This window comes from Xenopus laevis, chromosome 3S (assembly GCF_017654675.1).
Source record: "Xenopus laevis strain J_2021 chromosome 3S, Xenopus_laevis_v10.1, whole genome shotgun sequence".
Taxonomy (NCBI): Eukaryota; Metazoa; Chordata; class Amphibia; order Anura; family Pipidae; genus Xenopus; species Xenopus laevis.
In genome coordinates, this window is record NC_054376.1 from 16,280,162 (window position 1) to 16,307,324 (window position 27,163).

At 37.7% G+C, this 27,163-nt stretch overlaps 1 protein-coding gene across 1 annotated transcript in view; it reads left to right on the plus strand.

The window, feature by feature from the left end:
- Positions 1-13,101, plus strand: part of pdgfrb.S (platelet-derived growth factor receptor, beta polypeptide S homeolog) — a 75,766-nt gene extending 62,665 nt beyond the window's left edge. Inside the window, exons 18-23 of the mRNA XM_018254959.2 lie at positions 26-148; positions 2,758-2,869; positions 5,669-5,768; positions 10,227-10,332; positions 11,120-11,361; positions 11,914-13,101. Of these exons, the coding sequence (XP_018110448.1) occupies positions 26-148; positions 2,758-2,869; positions 5,669-5,768; positions 10,227-10,332; positions 11,120-11,361; positions 11,914-12,040 (810 nt within the window). The 3' untranslated portion in view covers positions 12,041-13,101. The remainder of the gene's footprint in view (positions 1-25; positions 149-2,757; positions 2,870-5,668; positions 5,769-10,226; positions 10,333-11,119; positions 11,362-11,913) is intronic.
- The last annotated feature ends 14,062 nt before the right edge of the window (positions 13,102-27,163 follow it).

Sequence of the window (27,163 nt, forward strand, 5' to 3'; positions counted from 1 at the left end):
AATAAACAATATATTTAATTCTTAGTGTGTTCATCGTGACTTGGCAGCAAGGAATGTGTTGATCTGTGAGGGAAAGCTGGTTAAGATTTGTGACTTTGGGCTAGCCAGAGACATCGTGAAGGATTCCAACTACATATCCAAAGGAACTGTAAGTTTGCTTAAAATGCCTTTTCACATAATGATTCATCTTCCTTATTGTGAGTCCTTTTCTAATGGGGGACACATGTTGTGTGTCTCTAAGATATTTTAGGATATACATGTCTCTCATAAAGGGAGAGAGACAGTTATCCTGTGCCAGGCCCATTGGAATGACGGGACAATTGTAATGATTTAGATTTGCAGACCCACTTTTGTGTCTGTATTTGCCACTAAGAATGAGATCAGTTAAAACAAATACTTTACTGGTGTACTATACTACTACTCTGGCAGTGGAGCCCCATGCTTTTACAGTGTCCAGGACCCTGCATCTGCACTAATGCTATGCTTCCCCAAGTATGCCAATTCCATCTTTCCACCCTCATTTGCTATGTTCAATTAAACAGTTGAATCAGTACAGCTAGCCTCTGAGATTGTCTCAAGGTGCCCAATTGCAATTAACTGTATGTATCTAAAAAAGTGACAGCATAGCAAAAACATATAGTTTAATATATGCACACTCATATCATGTAATTCCTGGCATCCCAGTGGACCAGTCTGACGCTGCAGAAGTTACCATGTATTTATTTACTGCAGTTAGAATAATATCATCAATCAATTGGTTTGCTAGAGTGCTGTGTTTGCCCTTAGCTTTACTAACTGAGACTGCCTATGGGTGAAGACACAGAGCTACTAGTAGCAAATACTTGGCTGCAAAATAGACAATAGTGATAACTGGCTTTGTTAAGAAACTACCGGGGGAATGTAATAAAAGTCGGTAACTGAAAAACTATTCGCAATGCGAAAAATTATGCCTTTGTGCGAACAAATTTTGCTTTGCACGAATTTAATATACAGTAGCTTTTGCAAACCCGGAAACTGTTTAGCGCCAACTTCCGACAGTGGAAGACCGTTTGCAAACTTTATAGTTTGCGCCAATGAGCAGTAAATGTAATAATACTTCTTACTTTGCTCCAAAAGATTACAACACCTTCAAGCACTTTTTAAGAATGTGCAGTTAAAATTCGCAATGCGCAATGAAAATTCGCAATGCAATAACAGTTTAAGGAACAATATTACATTGCGATATGTGGATTTTATTCTTATTGGTGCGAATTGTTTTTCTCTTTGCGACTTTAATTACATTCCCCCCTAAGTGTGTTTTAGCAGAGGCAATTCTCAGTACTATCAATGGCAGGGTATTTTTTTGGCATTTTGGAGCCACAACAAGTAGCTGCTATTATTAGCTCTGTGTGTCTTAATCCTATAACCTCATATCATGTGTCCTGTTTTAAGTTTGCTTTGGAGGCCAATAGAAAAGGCTTACTTTTCAAAACCTTCTTCATCTTTCTCAGCAGTTGATTTATCTTCTAGCTTCCCAGTAATGTTCATGAAGTACAGGGTCTACAATTTTCAACTAAAAGCCCTTATATCCTTCTTAGCTGCTTGCTTCTCATTCCACTTTCTCTAATTTTGTTGAGGAATATCATCCTGATTTTCTCCACCAATCCACTTTACTGACTGCTGTTAGCAGCAGCAGCATCATTGGTCAGTTTGTATATGGATCAGTCAGATATTATGCAAACTACACATATATGTTAAAGATATTGCTTCTTGCAGTCCACATCCTGGTTTGACTGGATGACGCCTGCGTAACCAATGGCACACACCTATAATTTCACAGTTAACTAGGGCAAATTAATTTATTTGTTGAAAGAGATGGAGATTAGAGACAAGATAATAGTGAACTAGTTATAAAAAAATTCTGTAGACATACACATGGAAGAACAAGATGAAATGAAACGATAGTCATACATTTTTGAGGTCAAGGCAGGCGGCAAGCAATCATATTCATAAACAGGACAAAACAGTTACTTATAGGCAATAGTCACATACTTCTCTGACAAGATTAAGGGAAAACACACTCTTTATCAATAATATAATATCCCATTGATTTTTCCTTAAAGGGCACCTGTTGGGCAAAAAAATATTATCCCCAACCAAAGGTGCGGTCTAATAGAGCCCACACTTTGATTGGGGTAACAGTATTTTTTTGTGGGTTTTTTAATTGCCCCCTTCCAGCACTAGGCCATCCGTACCGGGAGGGAGCTCCTGGTACGAGCGGCCCTTTTGGGGCACACGCATAATGAGCTAATGCCACAACCTGCTCATTATGCACATGCACGTGATGGCAGAAGCACATTTGCGTATGCATTCTGCCTGACATGGTTGGAGATAATATTTTTGCCCAACAGGTGCACTTTAAACAGATAATAGCTTATTAGATTAACAGCCCTTAACATATATGTAGAAGCTTCATATTGCCTCACTAGGGCATTCTTCTCAGATGTCTAACAACAAAAATAGTGTATTTCAAATTTTGCTCTATTGTCCTGGAAAGTACCATGTATGGAATTAGAGGAATTACGCATCTTCTACCCCCAAATGTCTGAATGTCTCATTATATCATATTAGTCATGAACAGGAAAGCAGAAGTTTAAGACTTCTCCGTTATTTTGATGTAGTGTTAAAGAAAGAAAATAATTAACTGTTTATATATAGATGAAATATAATTTCACAGACAAATGTGCTTATATTTAAACTCTATTATTCCTATTGCAGACATTCCTCCCATTAAAATGGATGGCACCAGAGAGTATTTTCAACAATTTATACACAACATTAAGTGATGTTTGGTCCTTTGGAATTCTCCTTTGGGAAATTTTTACTTTAGGTAAGACTGTGATGAGAGAAAGACTAAAAGAACTATTCAATAGTCATCATCTATTGAACCTTGTGACCCAAGCCTTGGAGGTGCAACACTATTTAGGTCGGTCATTGGCTAGTCCCTTGAGGGTGGTATACAAGGCTCTTTCTGCCTGAAGATCCCTCACTGTTTGTCTTGAAGAAGGTTTTTAGAACTTCAGAAAATGCAAACATACTTGGTGCAATTCTTTCTTGAACAAATGGTATACCAGTGCATTGGTGGAATTTGATGTGGTAAAGATATAATTATAAACTCTTATGATGTCAGAAAAGTCTGTGGTAATACTCACGCAGGGGTCCCAGTCCCAGTCCCAATGTTCAAAAACCTTCCAGGCGCATTCCAGGGACATTACCCTCCAGCTTTCGTAAAACATGTGTCCTATACTGGCAGATCATATCCAAAACCAAGCCTGTTACACCCACCACTACACTGTTCTACTAAAAAAAAACCTAATTTCATTTTGTGACCTGTGCATTGGATCTACCCTATCTCCTTCTCCCTCGCGACCTATCCTTCTCCTGGATCAGATGCCATGATACTGAAAATGGCTACTTTTTTACATATATTTTTTTGAAATCCCACTACCAATGAGAACCTCCCCATAACCCATTAATAATTCTTACACCATGAGCAAAATTTGTTACCACCCATGCCTAATACAGAACTGGTCCTCTGTCTAAAGCTAAAAAAACTGTATGTATGCTAAGAACTATAATAACCGAAGGCCAAAGCCTCACTCAATAACCTACACCTAGTGCTACATGAAAACTGTGAAAAACAAATCAGACCTTAAATATCAGGGGTAAAATATTTTTTATCTGATTTTTCTTTAATTTATCAGGTTTTTCCATATAAAAAAGAGATTTCCCTAAAATATCTTGTGTTCCAAGTTCTGAGAGACAGAAAAGTTACTCAAATAATTCAGAAAAAAATTTGGGAAACTGTCTATGAAAAATTACAATAAATGATAATTAATCAAATATTGTATAACTCTTAGCCTACTACTCAACTTATTAAGGGTTCACATTCTGGTCTTCTTGTATGTACTTCAGTATGGAATTATGGGACCTGTTTTCCAGAACCTGGGGTTTTCCGAATAAGGGATCTTTAATTTGGATCTTTATACATTAAAGGGCATATTTATCAAGGGTCGACTTTCAAATTGAAAAAAAATCGAAATTCGAATTCAAAAAGACTAACCGAAATTAAGTCTAAGTTTTTTTCGGTCAAATAGGTCAGTTTTCGATTGAATAGGTCCATATTCGGCCGAATTAGAATCATACGAATCGAAGGAAGAGCGCATTCAATCGAATTCGATTCAAAGTTTTCCCCTAAAGAAACTTTCATTTTTCAAAGTCCACCAATTAACTCCAAATAGGAGGTCCCCCCATTGGCTAAAACAGAAATTTGGCAGGTTTTAGATGGCGAATGGTCAAAGTTCGAGACAAAGTCGAATGGTCAAAGTCGAGATAAATTTCGATATTTGAATTTTTGATTTTTTTTCAAATTCAAATCGAATTTGGACTATGTCCTAGTCGAAGTACACAAAAATAGTTTGAACATCTGCTCCCTAAGTCTACTAGAAAATCATGTAAATATTAATTAAACCCAATGGGTTGGTTCTGCTTTCAATAATGATTAATTATATCTTAGTTTGGATCAAGTACAAGGTACAGGTATAGGATCCCTTATCCGGAAACCCGATATCCAGAAAGCTCCGAATTACGGAATGGCTGTCTCCCATAGACTCCATTTTATTCAAATAATCCAAATTTTTAAAAATGATTTCCTTTTTCTCTGTAATAATAAAACAGTAGCTTGTACTTGATCCCAACTAAGATATAATTAATTCTTATTGGAAGCAAAACCAGCCTATTGGGTTTATTTAATATTTAAATTAATTTCTAGTAGACTTAAGGCATGAAGACCCAAATTACGGAAAGATCCGTTATCCGGAAAACCCCAGGTCCCGAGCATTCTGGATAACAGGTCCCATACCTGTACTGTTTTATTATAACAGAGAAAAGGGAGATCATTTTTTAAAATCTGAATTATTTGATTATAATGGAGTCTACGGGAGATGGCCTTACCGTTATTTGGAACTTTCTGGATAATTGGTTTCCGGATAACGGATCCCATACCTATACTGTATTTTGGATCTTTTATTATGTTATACATTTTTCTTAAAATAATTTTTCAGGATGTTTTATGCAATTCCAGACTATGGTTAAAGGAAAACTATACCCCCCAAACAATGTAGGTCTCTATTAAAAGATACAGCAAAAAAGATACAGTAAAACAGCTCATGTGTAAAACCCTGCTTCATGTAAATGAACCATTATCATAATAATATACTTTTTTAGTAGTATGTGCCATTGGGTAATCATAAATAGAAAATTGCCATTTTAAAAAATAAGGGCCGCCCCCTGAGATCGTAAGATTCACTGTGCACACATACAAACCACATGTAAGGTCACATGAGCCAATTAACAGACAGAGTTCAGCCTTTTGCTTCCTCACTTCTTCCTGTTACAGTTAGTGTTGTAGTATTTCTGGTCAGGTGATCTCTGAGGCAGCACAGATAGAGTCACGAAATGGTGGTTCAAGGCAAGAGATGTAAAAGGGCAATATTTATGTAAATATATATTCCAGTTTGGTAAGATTCTTTAATATGTCATTCAATTTGATATAAACTATCTGTTGCTTAAGTATTCATTTTGGGGGTATAGTTTTCCTTTAATGTGTTTTATGTTTCCCCTCATAAAGGTGGAACTCCATATCCTGAATTACCCATGAATGAACAGTTCTACAATGCCATAAAGCGTGGCTACCGAATGTCGAAGCCTTCCTATGCTTCAGAGGAAGTGTAAGTTATTTATTGGATAGCTTGGTCTGTAATGAAATCATCTTGAACTATTGTTACATATAAAGAGTTCAACCTATTTTTGAAGGACTGTTTGGGCTTTAAGTAGCATTGTCTTATTTCTGTTAACCATTGCAGCTGCAGTGATTGCTTAAGTTTGATCAACTCAGTTTGCATGCATAACCACTTGTGTAATTTAATATTTGTGCTAATACATTTCATTCTCAAAACCTGTAAGAGATTCAAAATTTGCAGTCACCATAATGAATAGTACAACTGTACACCGAGGAAGGGGGCGGAGGGGTCTCAAAATAAGTTTATCCTCAAGCTCTAACAAATACCTTGGGTGCACTTTATGTGCACTGGAAAGTTGGTGTGAGTGCTGTTCCTAATTTTTTTCTGGATTTTGCCTGCTGTACTATGTGACTATGGAGCATGAAACAGCCATTTACTGTGTAATGAGCTGAGTGCAAGTGTTTTGGCCATTATTTGCATTATTTATTTGGAGATCAATTACTAGCATGGTATTACATTTATTAACAGCTTTAGGTCTATGTATTATTACCCTGCATTAATACAAACTGGATGTATGTTTCAGATGCTTGAATATAGCTTATATAAATATAAAATAGGCCAATAGAGCACCTGTGTACAAAAAACAAAATCCTCCATAGATGTCAATGATTTTACTACTTAAAGGGAATGTCAACCCAAAAAATTATTTTATACTCAATAAAAGAAATCATTTCTAAGCAACTTTGCAATATACATTCATTACAGATGGTTGTTAAGGTATGTGCATACAGGGTTGGACTGGGGGGGGGTCAGGGCCCACTGGAGCTGCCACACCAGGGCCCCCGCACCATCAAGGCCCCCCTTCCCCAGTCGCAACCCCCCCTCTGTCCCTCTCCTGCCCCGCTCACCAGTGCGTACCTGTTCATCTTGACGCAATCAGGCAGAGTGGCGAGAAGGTCAGAATCTGGGGAGGAGGTCAGACACTGTGGTGTGGAGCAGGTCTGGGAAGGGCCCACTAGGTGTTTTCCCGGCATCCCACTGGCCAGTCCGATGCTGTGTGTATATGTATTGCTTTTGGAAGCAGTGTCTGACCCTTTCTTTTCTCTGCCCTGAAGGCTCAGACTGTTGATACAATGTAAGGCAGCTGATTAACAGACTTGTCTTTGCTGCTGGGGAACTTAAAAGACCAGTAACATAATTTTTATTTTTTAATTTGTTTCTAGTTAACGAAAAAAACAAACCACCAAGTCAGTTTTAAATTTGCAAAGTCTTTATTAAGAAATTACTTACCGATTCTCTGCTTACCCTCCTCTTCAGAAACTGCAACAGGGTGACGATCCATTGTGCGGCGCTCAATTTCTCCTCCCTGCCTTCTATAAGAGATAGCCAGGGAGGAGAAATCGAGCGCCACACGATGGATCGTCGCCATGTCACCGTTTCTGTAGAGGAGAGAATCTGCAAGCAATTTCTTAATAAAGACCTGTCTTGGTGTTTTTTTTCGTTAAGTAGAAACACATTTTTTTAAAAAGATTTTTAATGTTACTGGTCTTTTAAACATTTTCAACAATGTTTGGAACAGTAACACCATATCATTAAATTGTTAATTAATTAGTTAATTAATTAATTAATTAGAATATAATGAACTGTTTCCCTGCACTTGTACAACTGCTGCTTTCAATAGCAATTGAATAAAGGCATATTGGATACTTACATACTTACCGGTACATGGTAACATACATAGTAACATACATAGTAAGTTACAGTATTTTGATACAAGACACACATCCATCAAGTTCAACCTTTTAAGTTTTATTTAACCTGCCTAACTGCCAGTTGATCCAGAGGAAGGCAAAAAACCCCATCTGAAGCCTCTCCAATTTGCCTCAGAGGGGGGGAAAAAATCCTTCCTGACTCCAAAATGGACTAGTCCCTGGATCAACTTGTACTATGAGCTATCTTCCATAACAATGTATTCCTTCACTTGCTAAAAAGTCATCCAAACCCTTCTTAAAGCTATCTAATGTACAACTGATTCAGGGAGAGAATTCAACATCTTAACAGCTCTCACTTTAAAAAACCCTTTCTGAATATTTAGGCGGAACCTCTTTTCTTCTAATTGGAATGGGTGACCTTGTTTCATCTGGAAAGACCTACTGGTTAATAAAGCATTAGAGGGATTATTATATGATCCCCTTATATATTTATACATAGTTATCATATCACCCCTTAAGCGCCTCTTCTCCAGCGTGAACAAACCCAATTTGGCCAATCTTTCCTCATAGCTAAGATTTTCCATACCTTTTACCAGCTTAGTTGCCCTTTTCTGTACCCTCTCTAATATAATAATGTCCTGTTTGAGTGATGGAGACCAAAACTGTACGGCATATTCTAGATGGGGCCTTACCAGTGCTTTTAATTGGAAGAATGGCCGCTTCCTGTCGTGAATCAATGCCCCTTTTAATACAGCTCATGACCTTATTTGCCCTTGATGCTGCTGACTGGCATTGCTTGCTACAGCCAAGTTTATCATCTAAAAGGACTCCAATGTCCTTTTCCATAATGGATTTGCCTAATGCAGTACCATTAAGGGTATAAGTGGCTTGGATATTTTTACATCCCAGGTGCATGACTTTACATTTATCAACATTGAATCTCATTTGCCACTTAGCTGCCCAGATTGCCAATTTGTCAAGATCCTGTTGCAAGGATGCCACATCCTGAATGGAATTTATTGGACTGGATAGTTTTGTGTCATTTGCAAACACTGACACATTACTTACAATACCATCCCTCAAGTCATTAATGAACAAGTTAAACAAAAGTGGACCCGATTCCGAGCCCTGAGGGACCCCACTAAGAACCTTACTCCAAGTAGAGAATGTACCATAAACAACCACCCTCTGTACCCGATCCTGTAGCCAGTTTCCTATGCATGTGCAAGCAACTTCTTTAAGTCCAACAGACCTTAGTTTAGAAAGCAGTCGTTTGTGGAGCACGGTATCAAACGTGTTGGCAAAATCCAAATAGATCACATTTACTGCCCCCCCACTGTCCAGCTTCTTACTTACCTCATCATAAAAAGCAATCAAATTTGTCTAACATGACCTATCCTTCATAAAGCCATGCTGATTGCTGCTCATAATGCCATTCACTAGGACAAAATTTTGAATGCAATCCCTTAACGAGCCTTCAAATAATTTGCCCACTACAGATGTCAAACTTACTGGCCTATAATTGGCAGGCTGAGATCATAATCCCTTTTAAAAAATTGGAATGACATCAGCTTTTCTCCAATCCATAAGATGAAAGCAAATCTGATAAAATCAGAAATAGGGACTGGTCTAAAACTAAATTAAGCTCTTTTAGAACCCTGGGGTGTATGCCATCAGGCCCTGGAGCCTTGTTTACATAAATTTTTATTAAAGCTTTATGGATCATATCCTGAGTCAGCCACTGACTAGATTGAGCTGAGCCATCAGTGCAGCTATAAAGTGAGCCTGGGAACTCAGACTTCTCTATTGTATACACTGAAGAAAAGAACTGATTTAGCACATTTGCCTTTTCTGTATCTGTTACAACCATACTGGTACCATTATTTAGTGGAGCAACACTCTCAACCTGCATCTTTTTACTATTAATAGATTTAAAAAACTTTTTGGTGCTAGTCTTAGCCTCCGCCGCAATGCACTCCTCATTTCCTTTCTTTGCCTTCCGGATTGCTGTTTACAATAGTTATTATAGTGTTTATATTCATTAAATGCAGCTTCCGTTCCAATGACTTAGTTTTTAAATGCCTTTCTCTACTTTCCTATTAACTTCTTACTTCTATATTAAGCCATATAGGGTGATTTTTAGAGCTTCTACATTTACTCCTTAAGGGAATAAATTGAGAACAGTAATGATTTAATCAGGCCTGGATTTGCGGCGAGGTTGCATAGGCCCGGGTCTAGGGCGGCATGCCGCCCAGCCACACTTAAATTTATGCTTAGCCGGAGCAATAGGGACTTTGCGTCCTGTCCCAGTGCTCTGGCTGTGGATGAAACAGATGCATATGCGCGCAATCCGAGGGGAGGGGGCGATGGAGGAAGCTGGGCCTCCGGGTGCGCGGAGCACAAATCCGGCCCTGGATTTAAATGACTACCATTTCTGTTCTGTGTTTTTAGCTAAAACTTAATGCCCCAATCAATGCTCTGAAGGGCAGCCCTCAAGGCACTAAAATTATCTTTTCTGAGATTCATTTTGTTGCCCCAGTGTTTTTTGCACCAGACATTTAATGATATATCATTATGGTCACTTGTTGTTACTGATCCTTTAAACAATGTTTATCATTGTACTTTAACAGTGTTGGTGAGGCACTAAAGAAACATCTGAGAAGGAAGTAAATAATAAACTTCAAAGGTTAGGGGCTTAGCCACATAGTTACATTATCTTGTCTGCTCTTTATAGATATGAAATCATGAAAAAATGCTGGGATGAGAAGTTTGAGACAAGACCCCCATTTTCACAGCTAGTGACACTTACAGGAAATCTTCTGGCTGACACCTACAAACAGGTACATTGTTTTCCTTTCAGTTTTTTTAATGGTTTACAACAAAATAGACTGTCTTTGGGGAGTTATGGGCCTTTAACTTCAGCAGCATATCAGCCTCCTCGACAATTTTTTTATCAGAGCTCAGCCAGCTAATAGGCAGGAAAGCTGGATCCTCTTCACTATGGGGTGCCTTTGTCTACAAAAATTCCGTATACAATAATCACAAAAAATATGACTTTTGTATATTTGTTTACCAATGTATAAGGCCACAATTAAAGATATTCCCTGAGAAACTTTCATTCTGTGTACTGTGGATATTGTACAGAATGTAGTTTTGTAGACAAAATGTACCTTGGACAAACTGCACCCCATACTTCTAATATGCATAAGTAATGATGAGCAAAATTTTTCGGCGTGTTACACCTTCAAAATTTATGCACAAGCCATCAATGCAATCTGATCTGTAGGCCAGTAGGCAAACAGTTGGTTCAGCCTGAATCAACAAACCATATGGGAGGCCAAGTCAAGTAATAATCTCTTAATTTTGTGTCCTTGACAAAAACAGATTGGTTCTACTGCCTGATACATAGCACTAGAATAGAATCTGTTTACTATATATGATTTAACTAGGGGACCATGGGCCTCGTACAAAGACCAAACCGCCCCACCCATGGCACAGAGAGCATACAATTTCCTACCTTCTGGTCTCTATGCTGCACGAATTGTGAAATCAAACCTACTGCTCCTCCTGTATTTACAGCACTGAACATTAATAACATCTATTAAAATGCCCTTTTTCATATTACAGAAATACAAAGAAGTGGATGAGGAATTCTTTAGAAGCGATCATCCTGCTGTGGTGCGTGTGAGGCCCAAGCTTAACAAAATCAACAGCACCATGCATGCGGGGGAAACTATAGCAAACAATATTCTCTATTCAGTGGTGCAACCAAATGACAATAATGATTACATTATTCCGCTGCCGGATCCCAAGCCTGAGGATTCAGATAACATTCTAAATCTTAATGAGAGTTCTGCCAGTCGTCCAAGGTAAAAAATGAATAAATAAAATCATTAAAAGTTTGTGTTTGTCTGGATAGGAACAAAGTTTATTCCATTAATCTTTGATTAATTTGCAGAGTTTTATAGATGGTGTTCATCATTCACATCAGCTTCTGTTCTTGGAAAGCTACCACTTTAATTTCACACAGCAATGCTAATCACTATTCCACCATACCCTACAACTTTTCAGAATAATTGTTTGACTTCTTATTCTTCCTCTTTCTAGGCTTCAACTGAAAATACAATAATTTTCAAGGTCACTGACCCAACAACCAAATAAATGCAAGGTTTCCAATATATATATTGCCTATATTTATAGCTTGGCCATATACTATTAATCTTTCATTCGGACTCCAAAATTTCTGCCTCAAACCGAGTATTGCAAATTAGGCCTTGTTTCAGGATTTAACTAAATCTTTTGTGGAGGATTCAGTATTTTGCCAAATGCAAAAAAAGATGGATTTGACATCTTCTTAGTTAGAATTCAAGTAACTCTCAAAAGACTTGGTAACATAATTTTCTAACTGTCTTTTCAACCAGCTCTACCCTACAAGAAGGCAATACTTCGTCTACGATTTCCTGTGACAGCCCCTTGGAACAGCCAGATCACAATTTGGAACATGACCCATGTCAAGAGTGTCAGGACATAGAAGAGAGTTTTCTGTAGCAGGTGGATACTTTGACTTGAACCAGTCATCCTCAAATAAAGACTATTGAGAGTATCTCACACCTTAATGCTAAAGAATCAAATGAAAATGATAAGATCAAAGAAATGCACTTTGTTTTGGAGCAACACTACAATCTACAGAAACATGATCGCAAATGTCTACAGAGCACCTTTATTGTGAAGGAATAATGGATTTTTTTTTTAAAAAAAAACAAAAAAAACCCCAAAAAGGTATGAACTACAAGGTACTAAAGTGCTTTAAAAAAAACAAAAAAAACAGCAGCTATTATTACATATAAAGAAAATAATATTCTACACATGTTTATTAACATTTATCTATGTGCAATATTTTGAAATCAGCTCTTGCCATATACATTATGTGTGAACCAGTTATTCTTGGGAAGGGAAAGTACAGTATTTGCACAAATACTTGGAAGGATTGCACAAGGGTGGACTCCTAGAACCAATCATGTTGCACAACTCCTAAAAGGTTTGTATTGTCTGGCATGCAGATTATCGAAATGATCCAATTTAACGAAATAAAGAATGTTGCCGTTTTTGAGACTAATCAAATGGACCATTTTCAAATTACAATCTGGAAAAAAGGATACACTGTCAAACTAAAAATAAATTGGAGCAACCACAATGATGCCTTAATGGACCTCAAACCAATGGCAGCCAACAAGGGTCAAAAGTAGGTGCAGTAGTAATTATACCAACAACATGTTTTAGAATGGTTTACAGTATTTAAATCCTCTTTTCTCTCTAAGTTGCACATTTAAGCTTTCTTCACGCCAGAATTCAAATATGTTGCTTAATTAATGATCCACACTACTATTATTTAGCATATTTTCTATGCAACTTCCAAAGGTAGACCCTATGGAAAGTTTTTGATTCTTTAAGAGTGGGAGCCCTTTAAGTCCCAAAGTGCCATATAGAAATGTTATGGTCAATGCATGCACAAGGAAAAAATAAGCTGGTCTTGATGGGGTTACATAATAATGTAACAAAATGGCATTAAATTTAATTAGTGATTATTAAAATACATTTATTTTTTTATATAATACACTTGTATTGCCCCATTTTACAATGCATGCTTAAAGTATTTGGGCAGAATAAACAAGGCTCCAATATTAGGCCTAGAAATATAGGTATGGGACCTGTTATCCAGAATTCTCGGGACCTGGGGGTTTTCCAGATAAGGGATCTTACTGTAAATTGGATCACCATGCCTTAAGTCTACTAGAAAATCTTTTAAACATTAAATAAACTCAGTGGGATTGTTTTGCCTCCAGTAAGGATTCATTTTATCTTTGTTGGGATCAAATACAAGGCACTGCTTTATTATTACAGAGGAAAAGGGACATTTTAAATAAATAAATTATTTGATTAAAAAGAAGTCTATGGGAGACAACCTTCCCATAATTTAGAGCTTTCTGGATAATGGGTTTCCGGATAATATCAATATCATACAGTAGTTGTCAAGTCTCAAAGTAATTTTGAGGGACACTTTGCTTCTCATTTGGTGAGTCACACAAGACTTGATTCCGGAGACTGGTAGAACTCTGCTTTGTTCAATAGACCTCTCTCAAGTACAATGGCTTTAACTTGAAGGCAATGTTCCCTATAACAATTGTGAATCCACATGCACCACATTCTGTGCATCATTTTAGCAGGTGCTGGGTGTGTCCTAGTAAGTTCATGGAAGTTATATAGGGAGCATTGCATCAAAGGTCTATGGAATAAAAGACAGTTAGATATGGTGGCAATAAAGATGCTTCTACCAAGCAAGGATCTATTTTCATCTATTCGATTGGGATGCGCTTCAGGTCTCCCAGGACTACAAGTGACTTTAACACATTCTAGTATGTGGCCCAATAATCCTTCGTATTTTTCCTTAAAATCCCAGGTTTGGCAATCCAGCACTTCCAGGCCAAACTTAAGCTATGAAAAATATTTGTTGGCTTTATTCCTCTATCCAGGCTTTACTTCCACTTGCTGTTAAAGTACAAATTGAAGCTGGGGGCACTAGTTAAGCCACAGGCTGAAGATCTTGATAAAGTGGAGTATTACTACATGTGCAGCTCTACAATGTTTCTGGGAAGCAATTCACCCTGGCCAATCACTTCCTGCTGAGTCTAGTCCACATCCTCTTAACCAGGAAGTTGGTAGATGGAAGGAAACAAAAAATACCTTAGATATTAGGTTCTTACTGTATGGAAAAAAGTGTATTAAAGAAGTCACTGAGAATTTATATGACCACATACAGACAGTAGGCATCAGAGCAAGTTATATAGCTGGGTTGAAAAAAGATGAATTCAATCAATTTCAACCCCTCCAAATGACCCACAGTGCACATATAAAAAATACAGGTATGGAATCCATTATCCGGAAATCTGTTATCCCGAAAGCTCCGTATTACGGGAAGGCCATGCCCCATAGACTCCACTTTCATCAAATAATTTAATTTCATATTTGGCCCCACTGAGCTGATCATACCAATAATGATGTCAAAATATGTCTGATATGTATGGTGTGTATAGCCAATTTTCTTTGCTCAGTAATTTTTGTTATTTTAGCAGTATATATATATACATATACCATATGTAAATAACTTTCTTAAAATAAGTAAATTTTATGTGGAATATGTTTTTTTTATAGACTGTGAATTTTGAACACGATACATTGATATATTATTATGCTTCTGCGTGTCTTGAAAATTCATGGGGGCTTACTTAAGACAAAAGTTAAATATAGGGACAGCACACTCCAATTTAAAAGGCAAAAATTTTATTACATTTACAAAAAATACACTCACATATTTGGCTACGGCCCAGTAATGGCCCTACGCGTTTCGACCACAGAAGTGGTCTTCATCAGGGGCAAAATCCATAAAGTGTTAGAAAAGGATAAAAGGCAGGGGGCTTACTTAAGCACTGGGCAAATCTGAAAGGGCAACAACCTATAGCAAGCAATCAGCTAAATACTAATGACTACCAAAATAATCAAATTAGAAAAACATAAAAACAGGAACTGGAAAAAGAATCAGAACCTGTGGTTTTTTTCTAAAAGTGTACTCTGAGCAACAGTCGCGATTGCCTAATTGTTTCAGCTACCAAGGGAAAAACAGATGCAGAATTTACTTTTATTTAAACATACAAATTTTTAATAATGCGTAAGTGCAGATATATATATATAATCTTCAAAATGGATCCGCACTCCAAATGATTCAATCAAAGTGAATTAAATTAAATCATCACTCACGTGTCCAACGTTTCGGCCCACATTAGGGCCTTTATCAAGGATATCCTAGGGGCAGATTCACTAAGCTCGAGTGAAGGATTCGAATGAAAAATACTTCGAATTTCGAAGTATTTTTTTGGTACTTCGACCATCGAATTGGTTAAATTCGTTCGAATTCGAACGAAATCTAACGAATCGAACGAAAAATCGTTCGACTATTCGACCATTCGATAGTCGAAGTACTTGCCCTTTAAAAAAAACTTCGACCCCCTACTTCGGCAGGTAAAACCTACCGAAGTCAATGTTAGCCTATGGGGAAGGTCCCCATAGGTTTGCTAACCTTTTTTTGATCGAAGGATTTTCCTTCGATCGTTGGATTAAAATCATTCGAATCGTTCGATTCGAAGGATTTAATCGTTCGATCGAACGAAAAATCCTTCGATCGATCGAACGAAGGATTAGCGCTAAATCCTTCGACTTCGATATTCGAAGTCGAAGGATTTCAATTCGAGGGTCGAATTTCGAAGTATTTTTAACTTCGAAATTCGACCCTTAGTGAATCTGCCCCCTAATGTGGGCCGAAACGTTGGACACGTGAGTGATGATTTCATAAAAATCACTTTGATTGAATCATTTGGAGTGCGGATCCATTTTGAAGTTTCTATGTCATAAACTTGACCCAGCACCCACCACAAACCAGAAGGGATTGAGTGCAGGTACTTTCTGAACTTATATATATATATATATATATATATATATATATATATATATATATATATATATATATATATATATATATATATATATATAAACACTTACTTGTCAACAACTGTCAAAAAATAAGAAAGGGTAGAAGAAGAAAACAAGTGGTCACAGTTATTAATGGAAAGCAGAAGTGAGCTTTCAATGCAGGCGATGTATTTTGTGTTTTTTAACACAATAATACTACCAGATCTATTCAAGACTGTAATAAGGGAGGCAAATCCTGTTAAACCTGCAATATTTTGGCATTACTTTAGGATATTTTGCAAATTCACAGTTCTGAATAGATTCAGTTAATTCCTTGTGATTTTTAAATAGAAATAAGGGTGCGTGGTATACAGGATACATCAAGTGAATTGCCTGATGTATAAAACAAGATACCGAGTTTGTATTTGTTCTACACTTTTGCATCATTTCCAGAAAGTCATATAGAAAGACTCAGAATAAGAAAGTAAATAATTCAAAAACTATGAAAAAGGAAAATGAAGGCCACTTGAAAATTTGCTTATAATTAGCCATTCTTACATAAGTTCACTGAAAGGTGAACCACCCCTTTAATTATTTTCTCTTTTTCTTGTCAATATATTAGCTAATATCATGAAAGTGTAAGTGGAGCATCCCCTGCTGTCTTGGGATGGCCATATAGAGGAGCAAAACCTGAAGTTCAAAGTACAGGAAGCGTCTCCTATTGCTTTTGTAACACCGCACTCCAGCTAATATAAAAAAAAAAAGCAAAAAACAATATTCAGAAAAGAAATGTTAAATGTAGTTGTGTGCGTGGGTATATGTCTCCTTACAAATATTATTTTGTTCATTCAAAAGAAAGGAATGGGTAGTTGTTTGTTAAGCTGTTTAACGGGACTTCAGAGAAGGCATTCTTACCAGGACCGCCATCAGAAATCGAAGGGCCCCATACGACAAAATTTCCTGGGCCCCCTTGGCTGCGCCCACCGCTAGCCCCACCTACTGGAACACAGGTCCGCCCCCCACCACACAGTAAAAAAAACAAGAAAAATATTGGTGGCTAAGGTTCCCACATGTTAATAAAAAATAAAAAAACATTTGTGGCCAGCCCCCCCCCGCCATTATAAAATATTGGTGGCTAGGACCCCACATGCGGAAAAAAAATTGGTGGCCAGCCCCCCCCACATTATAAGAAAATTGGTGGCCAGGGCCCCTTAAACATCCCGAAGTCAGCAGCTCTCAGAAAGATGGGGGGCCCGGCTTATCAAGTAAGTGTGGCCGGGCCCCCCTTACCCTCGGGGCCCCCTACAACTCTCCCCCCTGTCCCCCCCTGATGGCGGCCCTGGTTCTTACTATATAGAACAAAAAATATCTGGTGTGTCAATTCAGATGAACAAATTTAATTTGTCTTACAGTTTTCAATAGAAAATCCTATTACAGGTATGGGACCTGTTTTCCAGAATGCTCAGTACCTGGGGTTTTCTGGATAATGGATCATTCAGTAATTTGGATCTTCATACCTTAAGCCTACTAGAAAATCATGTGAACATTAAATAAAACCAATAGGCTAGTTTTGTTTCCAATAAAGATTAATTATATCTTAGTTTGCATCAAGTAAAAGGTACTGTTTTCTTATTTTAGAGGAAAATGAAATCATTTTTAAAAATTTGGATTATTTGGATAGAATTGCACCTACGGGAGATGGCCTTTCTGCAATTCAGAGCTTTCTAGATAACGGATCCTATACCTGTACTGCCACCTGCTAAACTAACAGCAGGGAACGTCTTCCAAATGGTCACAGCTGGTGATTTTAAGAAATAGGACAGATCATATAGAATGTATTCCTTCTACCTAAAGCCAGGATCCTCACAATGTGTTTTAGGCATTTATATTTATATTATCAACTATCAACTATTTTGATATTAATTAAATAATGTTGTTTTAACAAATACTATGGATTTTCAAACAACCAGGTCTCTATTTTCATGTAAATGAAGACACAATATGTACAGTATGTGCCTTTTATGTTTTTACCTATTTATGCAGATCCCCATGGGTCACTTGTAGGAAAGGGTTTATTTACCTTACTGCATATATTTTGTTTAAAATATCCCCAATGGTACATTGCAGCAATATTGAACTAGCGCCAGTGGCAAACAGTATTTGGTGATACACCCTGGTCTGGGAGAACCAGTGCTGAGATGCTCCATGTCTGCACAAGACCCATGCTGTACAAGACACAAGAAGGTGCTACATCTCTATACAAGTGCATGCTGTACAGTGAAAGGCCAATAGTAGGATACCCTATATCTGTACAAGGTGCATACTATTCAAGGTGGAAGGCCATTGGTGGGGCACTCCATATCTGTACTAGGTGCAAGCTGTATAAGGAAGAAGGCCAGTTGTGGGGTGCTCCACATCTGTACAAGGAACATGCTGTACACGGTGGAAGGCCAATTGTGGGGTGCTTCATATATGTATAAAGGGAATCTGTTAAAGAGCTGCTCTTCATATGTGCCTTGAGCTTTGTGCTCAGGATTTGGGTTCTGTGTCTTGCTATTACACTAACCTGGGTCACTCTGCAAATTGGGTCTTATTTTAAACCTGGAGTCTGTATCTTTAATTTCCTTTTGTTGTTTGTACTACTTTGCAATTTAAGTATAAATCAGCTTTGACTCAATTCACCATTGAGTGCCATACCATTAGCTATATACAGTGTATATATAAGTTCAAGGGTAGATACCACACCTGATTACACAACTTTTCTCCAGAAAGGGGCAACCAACAAGAGGCTATAAATGGTTTATTCTTCAGCTGATGTAATATCCTTATGTGATCAACAAGTTCTGCACCAAAATGTTATACAACACCAGACTCCACACTCCTACACAGCCTTTTATTTTAATAAGAAAATGCAGAAGGCTGCAGTTCCTTCTTCATTCCCCCAAAACATTACCCGAGTAACTATCACTCAGGCAAGTATAGTTTTACCAAGGAAATATAAATTACTTTGAATATGAAAGACCAATATAACAATGAAAGGCCTTAACGATATTAGACAGTAAAATATAAGGTACTTAAATACTTAAAGGGGTAGTTTACAATATAAATAATCTCATTGTAATGTAGAGAGTATTCTAAGATATTTTGCAATTAGCCATTCTTTGGTGTTTTTTAATTTTCTTTTTTCTGGTCTGCAACATTCAGGCTTGGATATTTCAGGGTAAAATAGGAAAATAGGAGATGGCCTGAAAACACAGATTAGCCATTAAAAATAAAAATGTAACACAGTCAATCTGGGTTTTTTATTGTTTAAATTGCAGGCTGGAAAGAGACAGAATAAGATGAATAAACATTTAAAAAGAAACCTGTAATACCTATACAATAAATATGACAAACGATAAAAATGCTCAGAATAGGTCCATCTATCACATACAAGAACATCCCCTTTAATCAATAATTCTGTACTGCATCCTCAACAGAGGGAAAAACTATTTCCAAACATTTTCCAAAGAATGCAATAATTATTATTAGAATCTCAAATACAAGTATGGGACCTGTTATCCAGAATGCTTGGGACCTGGGGTTTTCCGAATAACGGATCTTTCTGTAATTTGGATCTTCCTACCTTAAGTCTACTATAAAATCATGTAAACATTAAATAAACCCAAACGGCTGGTTTTGCTTCCAATAAGGATGAATTATATCTTAGTTGGGATAAAGTACAATGTACTGTTTCACTATTACAGAGAAATAATTTTTTAAAACTTTTTGTATAAAATGGAGTCTATGGGAGATGACCTTTCCGTTATTCTGAGCTTTCTGGATAACGAGTTTCTGGATAATCGGTCTCTTACCTGTATCAAATTGCATATGTTATAGAGCTGCAATACCTGGGTAAGCCATTAGGGCGGGTAATTGGCACATTTTGTCAGTGCCCATTGATCGCTAGAGCCATGAAAAGAAATAGCTACAGGTTTGGAAAAGCAACTGGTTTCTCACTTGTGTTGGGTGCCCGGTTGATATTTATCTCTGATAAAAAGTAATTCTACAACTCTGTTCTAATATAAAACTGAACCTGGGGACCATATCTGAATGTCATTGCCTGGAAATATTTTGCATTACAATCCCTATGTTACAGTACATTATATAAGGAATAGGTGTACAGCTGTGTATGAAGTCACAGAATAAAACATATGCAGTGGATATATATTCTTCTAAAGCTGTATGTATTTTGTATTTTTATATAATGCAAAGAATTTAATAAAAGGGTTTTTTATACAGATGCTTGATATTTTTTATTTATGAAAAAAAGAGATGATTTACTCACAATTTGACTTGAAGTTCACACAGATGTATAAATATTTGATGTTTCAGAGCAGACAAATTAAATGTAAAATTGAACCCATGTGCTGAACCCCTGTTTAAAGGCGGAGGTAGGAGGAACCGAACACCGTACTGCGCCTATTGGTAAAGCATTCAGCATCTGATAAGAAGAAGTCAATAAATAAAGGCCCCCATACACGGGCCGATAAAAGCTGCTGACAGACCAAGTCGACAGCTTATTGGCGGTGTGTGGGGCCATCCGACAGGCTTCCCCAATCAATATCTGGCCGAAAGTCGGGAGGTTAAAAAATCCCCCTGGATCACGGCCACAACTATGCATGTATGCAGTACCGTGATCCGACTGCCTGTATCGTATCCATTATGATCCGATCATTGGGCCCTAGGGCCCACGATCGGATCAGCCCGATATCGCCCGCTTCAATGTGGGGAGAGAAACGCTCGTTTGGGGACATTGTCAAATGCGCGGATCGAAACGTCTATGGCCACCTTAATGCAGGGTTTGCAGTCCTATCTGAAACCCACTGTTTTTTTAAATGTTATAGAATGTATTATTCCTAGCAACTTTTTACCATTTTTTAAAATTATTTTCTTTCCAGGTTCCAAAGCTTTGCAGTCGTTCGTCCAGACCAATGCCTGGTTGATAGGGTAAATAAAAGCCTAGCAACCAGATAGCTGCTGAAATACTAAACCAGAAATCTGCTTAACAAAAGCACTAAATAACAGAAAACAAAATAAATTGAAGCAAATTTCAAACTTTCAATGTCTTCATCATACCAAACGTTTACTTTAAAGGAGTGGTTCACCTTTAGGTTAACTTTTAGTATGTTAAAAAAGGGGCATTTCTAAACAGGTTTTCAATTGCTCTTTATTAGTTATGTGTTTTCATCGTTTTTTTATTATTTGACTGACTCTTTTCAGCTTTCAAATGGGGGTCGCTGACCCCACCTAAAAAAAATTCTCTGTAAGGCTACAATTTTCTTGTTATTGCTACTTTGTATTACTCATCTTTCTGTTCAGGCCCTTTGCCCTTTTTATAATTCTTTTCTATATTTGGTATGTCTCTTATTCAAATCAGTCCATGGTTGCTATGGTAATATGGACCTTAGCAACCAGATTACTGAAATTGGGAACCTGAGAGCTGCTGAATAAAATCTAATTAACTCAAAAGCCACAATAAAAAAATGAAAACCAATTGCAAATTGGCTCAGAATATCACTCTCTACAGCATACTAAACGTTAAATCAAATGTGAACAACCCCTTCAACTACTGGGTTGGCTTATTTATGTTTTTTGTGTTATTTAGCTTTTTATTTAGCAGCTCTGCAGTTTGCGATTTTAGCAAAATGATTGCTAGGGTCCAAATAACCCTAGCAACCATGCATTGATTCAAATAAGTAAATGGGATATGAACAAGGGAGGCCTGAATAGTATAATAAATAATAAAAAATAGCAATAATAATACATTTGTTGTCATACAGAGCATTTTTTGTTTAGATGGGGTCAGTGACCCCCTTTTGAAAGCTCTTTTAGACAAGGAAGCTCAAAGGAGCACATTGCACAACCACTTAAAAAATGTCATTTTAAAATAAAAATCGAACTGCCCAGCAATGATCTGATAAACAAAGAGGGGAATTGAAAGCTAGACAGATTCTAGGAAACTCTGAATGGAACAACCACAGAGTGGGCTCAGCTCTGGAATAGTTCTCATTTAGGAGACTATGTGGCAGATTTATTTAATGAGCTCTGTAATAAACAAACTATTAAATCCCCCCCATGCATTGTGCTCTTGGTATTTGGCGAATAGTCATTTAGTGGAGGTGTTATAGAGCTTATTGCTGCTGCTGATCTTTTACACCACATAGCTAGTGATAAATGAATCTGTTCCGTTTCACTTCCGTAAAACATTTGTGAAACTGTTAAAAAAATTCACAAAACAGCGAAAAATCAACAAGACACATTGAAGTCAATAGGCGACAATTATTTTTCACACACGACTATTTTTTATGCGAGTGACTTTTTTATATCACTCCAAATGCATTAAATTTAATGGGCATTTTTTCTTGTGGTGACTTTTTTGGAGGATGGTCCTTAGCTGCAACTTGGGATTCAGGCAAGTATCTGCAGATGAGCTGGGGAAGGATATTATATACCATATAGATACCCATGGGATGCCCCCTAAAGCTGCCACTTAGGCACAGGCTCTCAGGCACTGATGCGGTAAATAGAGCCCTGGGTGTAGTGCCATCAGAGAACATACTCACTTAAGAGATGAGACTAGTAAACAGCACAAGTAAAGACAAGTGTAAAAGTCGCCAAACAAGTGGATCTTTCCCCCAATATGCCCACCTAAGTTGGGCAACATCAGACTTTCATCCAATCGTTGGCCCTAGGGCAAAACAATAAGATTACAGCAGCAAGAACACAAACCGTTGAAGTGAGTACTGCATGAACTAGCTGATGCAGTCCCTGACCCGACAGGTAAATCAAACCTGCCCGATGGATATCAGACAGATATCGGTTGGGTGGATCTGTCCCCATACACAGGGCCGCTCTTGTCATGAGGCAAGGTTATTAGGGGCAAATTTATTAAAAGGGCGCAGTGGCTAACGAAGGCTTCGCTGATTTATGGTCTCTGTCGTAATTACACTAGCGAAGGAGATAGACTCTGGCGCAACTTCACACTCTAACGTTACCTCTATCGACAGACTTGCCTTCACCACCTCAGACCAGGCAAAGTGCGATAGAGTAGATAGGACTTGATCCAAATAAAGTCCCTTTTTACAGGGTGATAGGCTGAAAAAGATCGAAAATTGTTTTTGGGGTACACTCCTCCCCCCCTACATTTGATAACATATGGCACCTAAACTATACTGTGGGCACATGTGTAGGGCATTATAACAACTCTACATAATTTTATTAAGGTTGCCTGGCCTTGTGTAGTGTAATGTATTTGCTGCAGCATATACAGCCACTGTACTTTAACTGCACGCCGTATGCAAATTAGCCAACGCTAGCACAACTTCGAACTGCTGATCGTATTTTCACTAGCACAACTTCACAAGTGTTCGGTACCCTGTGCGCAACTTCGGATCTTCGTGAAATAGCGTTGTCTAGGCGGATTTACGCCTGGCGAAGTGTTGTGATGTGCGCAAAGCCAACGCTGGCGAATTTTCGCAGTTAAGAAAATTTGTCCCTTAGATGGCACTGAGCAGCCAGTTATCAGGAGAGGCAAAAAGCTGCCATCTGTAAGTTTAAAAGCTTAGTTTCTGGTTTTTAAACAGGAAATTCGGCTCCACTAGTGCAAAGACTGCTATAGCGCACTTTTCTGCTTTTCTGCTGTCTCGTGCAGCACCAATGAAATCTGCCCCGTATGACCCCTGTATGACCATCTTAAGGTAATATCAGATTCGAGGATGGCTAAAGGTTAGATGACTAGAATCAAATTCAAAAACAGACAGAGGAGTCTAAAAAGCCAGGAAAATACAATATGACATGCTTGAATGGATCTAAATAACCAGAAGCCAGCTTGGGAAAGGTAAAGTATAGGATAAGAGAATATAAAGCCCATTGGCGCTAATGCTGCTAAACCCAAAAACTGCACACAAGAAATGACAGCAAGAGCATCTTAACAGCAGTACATCATTGTGTACACTATTATGGTATATTTGCACCTATCACCATAGTGTAATTACAGTAGTGCAATTGTGTTGATGCACTTTGAGGAATATCAGAGCCCTGGGGGGGTCACACATTCACATTGGTACAGTAATTCAAGTTGAAGCACACTCTACTAAGCTGGAGCCTGCTATTATAATAACATTTTGGATAAAAAACACAGCATTATTGGAAAAAAAAACATGGTAATTTTCTGCATTTTAATTATAATTTAATGTGTTTTAAATGAGCCATTGGCCTTGGCTCTGCACTCCTGTGAGAGCACACTGGATTCTGGCAGCAATAACAAGTCCAAGGACGTCCTTCCCACTATGTCTCTTATCACATAAGCTCTTTGTCCTATGATTCTGTATATATTTATTATGTGATTTGTCTCCCCCATGTATACTTTTATATATATTGTACTTTTATGCACTGTACAGCGCTTTACAAAAAAAGTTATACATACATACAAGGTGTACAAATATTATAGCTGTATGTTAAAGGGGACCGTCATTATTCCAAATTCTATTTTATCGTGTTAGTCAAGCAAACTGAACTTTAATTACAATGTATAAACTATTTGAATCTTGTTTCCATCAGTCTGGGAACTCAAGAGTCAAGAGTGAGTTTATTGTCATTTCATCTATATATGTTTGTACAGTACACAGTGAAACGAAACAACGTTCCTCTAGTACCATGGTGCTACACACAACATAGATGTAACAGACAACAGACAAAAAGTGCAAGTGCAAAAATATGCAACTCCTGCAAGACAGGACAGCATAGTGCAGGGATAGGACAAGACAGTGCACACTCAGCAGATATAATATGTTAAGTAAATAATGCTAAACATCGGACATGATGGGTGTATTGTTATAGCAAGCAGGCAGGAGCCATGTCGTGGACACTGTTATTAAGACAAGCCTTGCATCATCTCAGAATCTTATTTGTGCACCAGAATGGGGGACCTGATGTTCATCCCCATGCACTGGCTACACAATTAAATGGTTAAGAGAACTGGGGCAATGTGGGGAGAGCAATGATATCTAGGAAGTGCTGAAAGGAGAGTGAAATGAATTGCCTGCCCAGACTATATGCCTAGGCATAATAATTGTCGGACATAACTTTCGTTCGATTGCTGTCATGGCCAGAACATCGTCTGATTTGTTCTTTTACTACTTTATTTAATCTGAATGGTTAGTGGCAGGTCAGAAGATTGCGACGTATGATCGTTCACCAGATACAAAGGTAAAATCTGTACGTCTATGGGCAACTTCATGGTATCAGCTGCAGCATGACAGCTACACAATCGACCTAAACCAATCTGGCCCTTAATCGGCCACAAACATGCCACTTACCGGCTTGTTAGATTATTATGGCATGGTCACACCTATCGCCATAGTGTAATTACACACATGGGCTGTAGTGCAATTGTTTTGATGCACTTTGAGGTATACCAGAACCCCAGGGGGTCACACATTCACATTGGTACAGTAATTCAAGTTGACACACAGTATGGAACCTATTATCTTGAATGCTTGGGACTCATGGTTTTCTGAATAAGGGGTCTTTTTGTAATTTTGATCTCTCTTTTGCAGTCTACTAAAAATAATTTAAACATTAAAGGAAAACTATACCTCCAAAATGAATACTTTAGGAACAGATAGTTTATATTAAATTAAGTGCAATATTAAAGAATCTTATCAAACTGCAATATATATTTAAGTAAATATTGCTGTTTTACATCTCTTGCCTTGATCCACCATTCCGTGATGGTCTGTGTGCTGCCTCAGAGATCAGCTGACCAGAAATACTACAGCTTTAACTGTAACAGGAGTGTGAAAGAACTCTGTCTGTTAATTAGCTCATATGACTGAACAAGTCCCAGCGGACGGCCCTTAGTTTTTAAAATGGCAGTTTTATATTTATGATTACCCAATGGCATATATTACTAAAAAGTATATTATTATGAAAAAAATTTATTTACACGAAGCAGGGTTTTACATGAGCTGTTTTATACAATATCTTTTTATAGAGACCCTTATAGAGACATATTGTTTGAGTGGTATAGTTTTCCTTTAAATAACCCCAATAGGATTAAATTGTAATTAAAGGAGAAATTAAGGTTGAACTAAAGAAGTAGGTTAGAAATGTTGTACATTATGTTTTGAGCTTCTGTACCAGACCAACGCAAACAAAAGTCCTTGAGCAGTAAAGATCTGTGTCTCCAAAGATGCCCCAGTAACTCCCCATCTTCTTTCCTGCTGATTCACTGCACATGCTCTGTGCTGCTGTCCCTTACTGAGCTTAGGGACCAGCACACAAAATACTGACTATAATTAATATAAATATAAATATTACATACTATATAGCATATATAACATATATTACATATTATCAATATTACAGGCCAACCTCTACTTGATGACAACACTTAAGATTAGCTTCTCAACAACCGTTCATCTTCTTCTCAACAGCATGTCACTGACACTCCCAACAGAATGCAAGATGGGAAACTCCTGTGACAACATGGAAGGCTTGCATCTTTACTACTACAGAGATGTTTGCTAGAAACACTTTTTGGCCAGGTGCCCAATTTTTTGTCACAAACAGGTATCATTTTTTTTATTATTGTTTTGCAGTAAAAATTGGCTATTTGTATGCTTAACTCAACATTTCTTACTACTGCAAGCCACTTGACCATGCTGTCTTGTTTGCATACTTTTGTATATAGCTGATTTGTGCAGGGAGTTAATAAGGGTTACCACATGTTCATGTTACCTTAATGACATCTTTGCATTCTCAGTTGGCTCAGATCTAAGCCAAGTAGAACAATTTTTATAATCATTGTCCTGCTATACAATGTGTGATCATTGAGGTCTGACCAGTGTGTGCCAGGAAAGAGCACAGAAACAAAACATGGCATTTTTAACAATTTATTCCAGATATCCAATAATACACTGGCAATAGCAGTCACTTATTGAAAGCCCGATACCATTCTGAAATACCAAATGTACTGTGAAAATCAAGATAGAGTAGCGTGCCCGCAGGCAGAGTCCCTTTTTTCAAAACACTCTTAGTGCACAGTGCTAAAGTGCAACAGTGCAGGTGTTCCCAATGAGTCCTACCCAAAGGCATGGGCTCCAATAG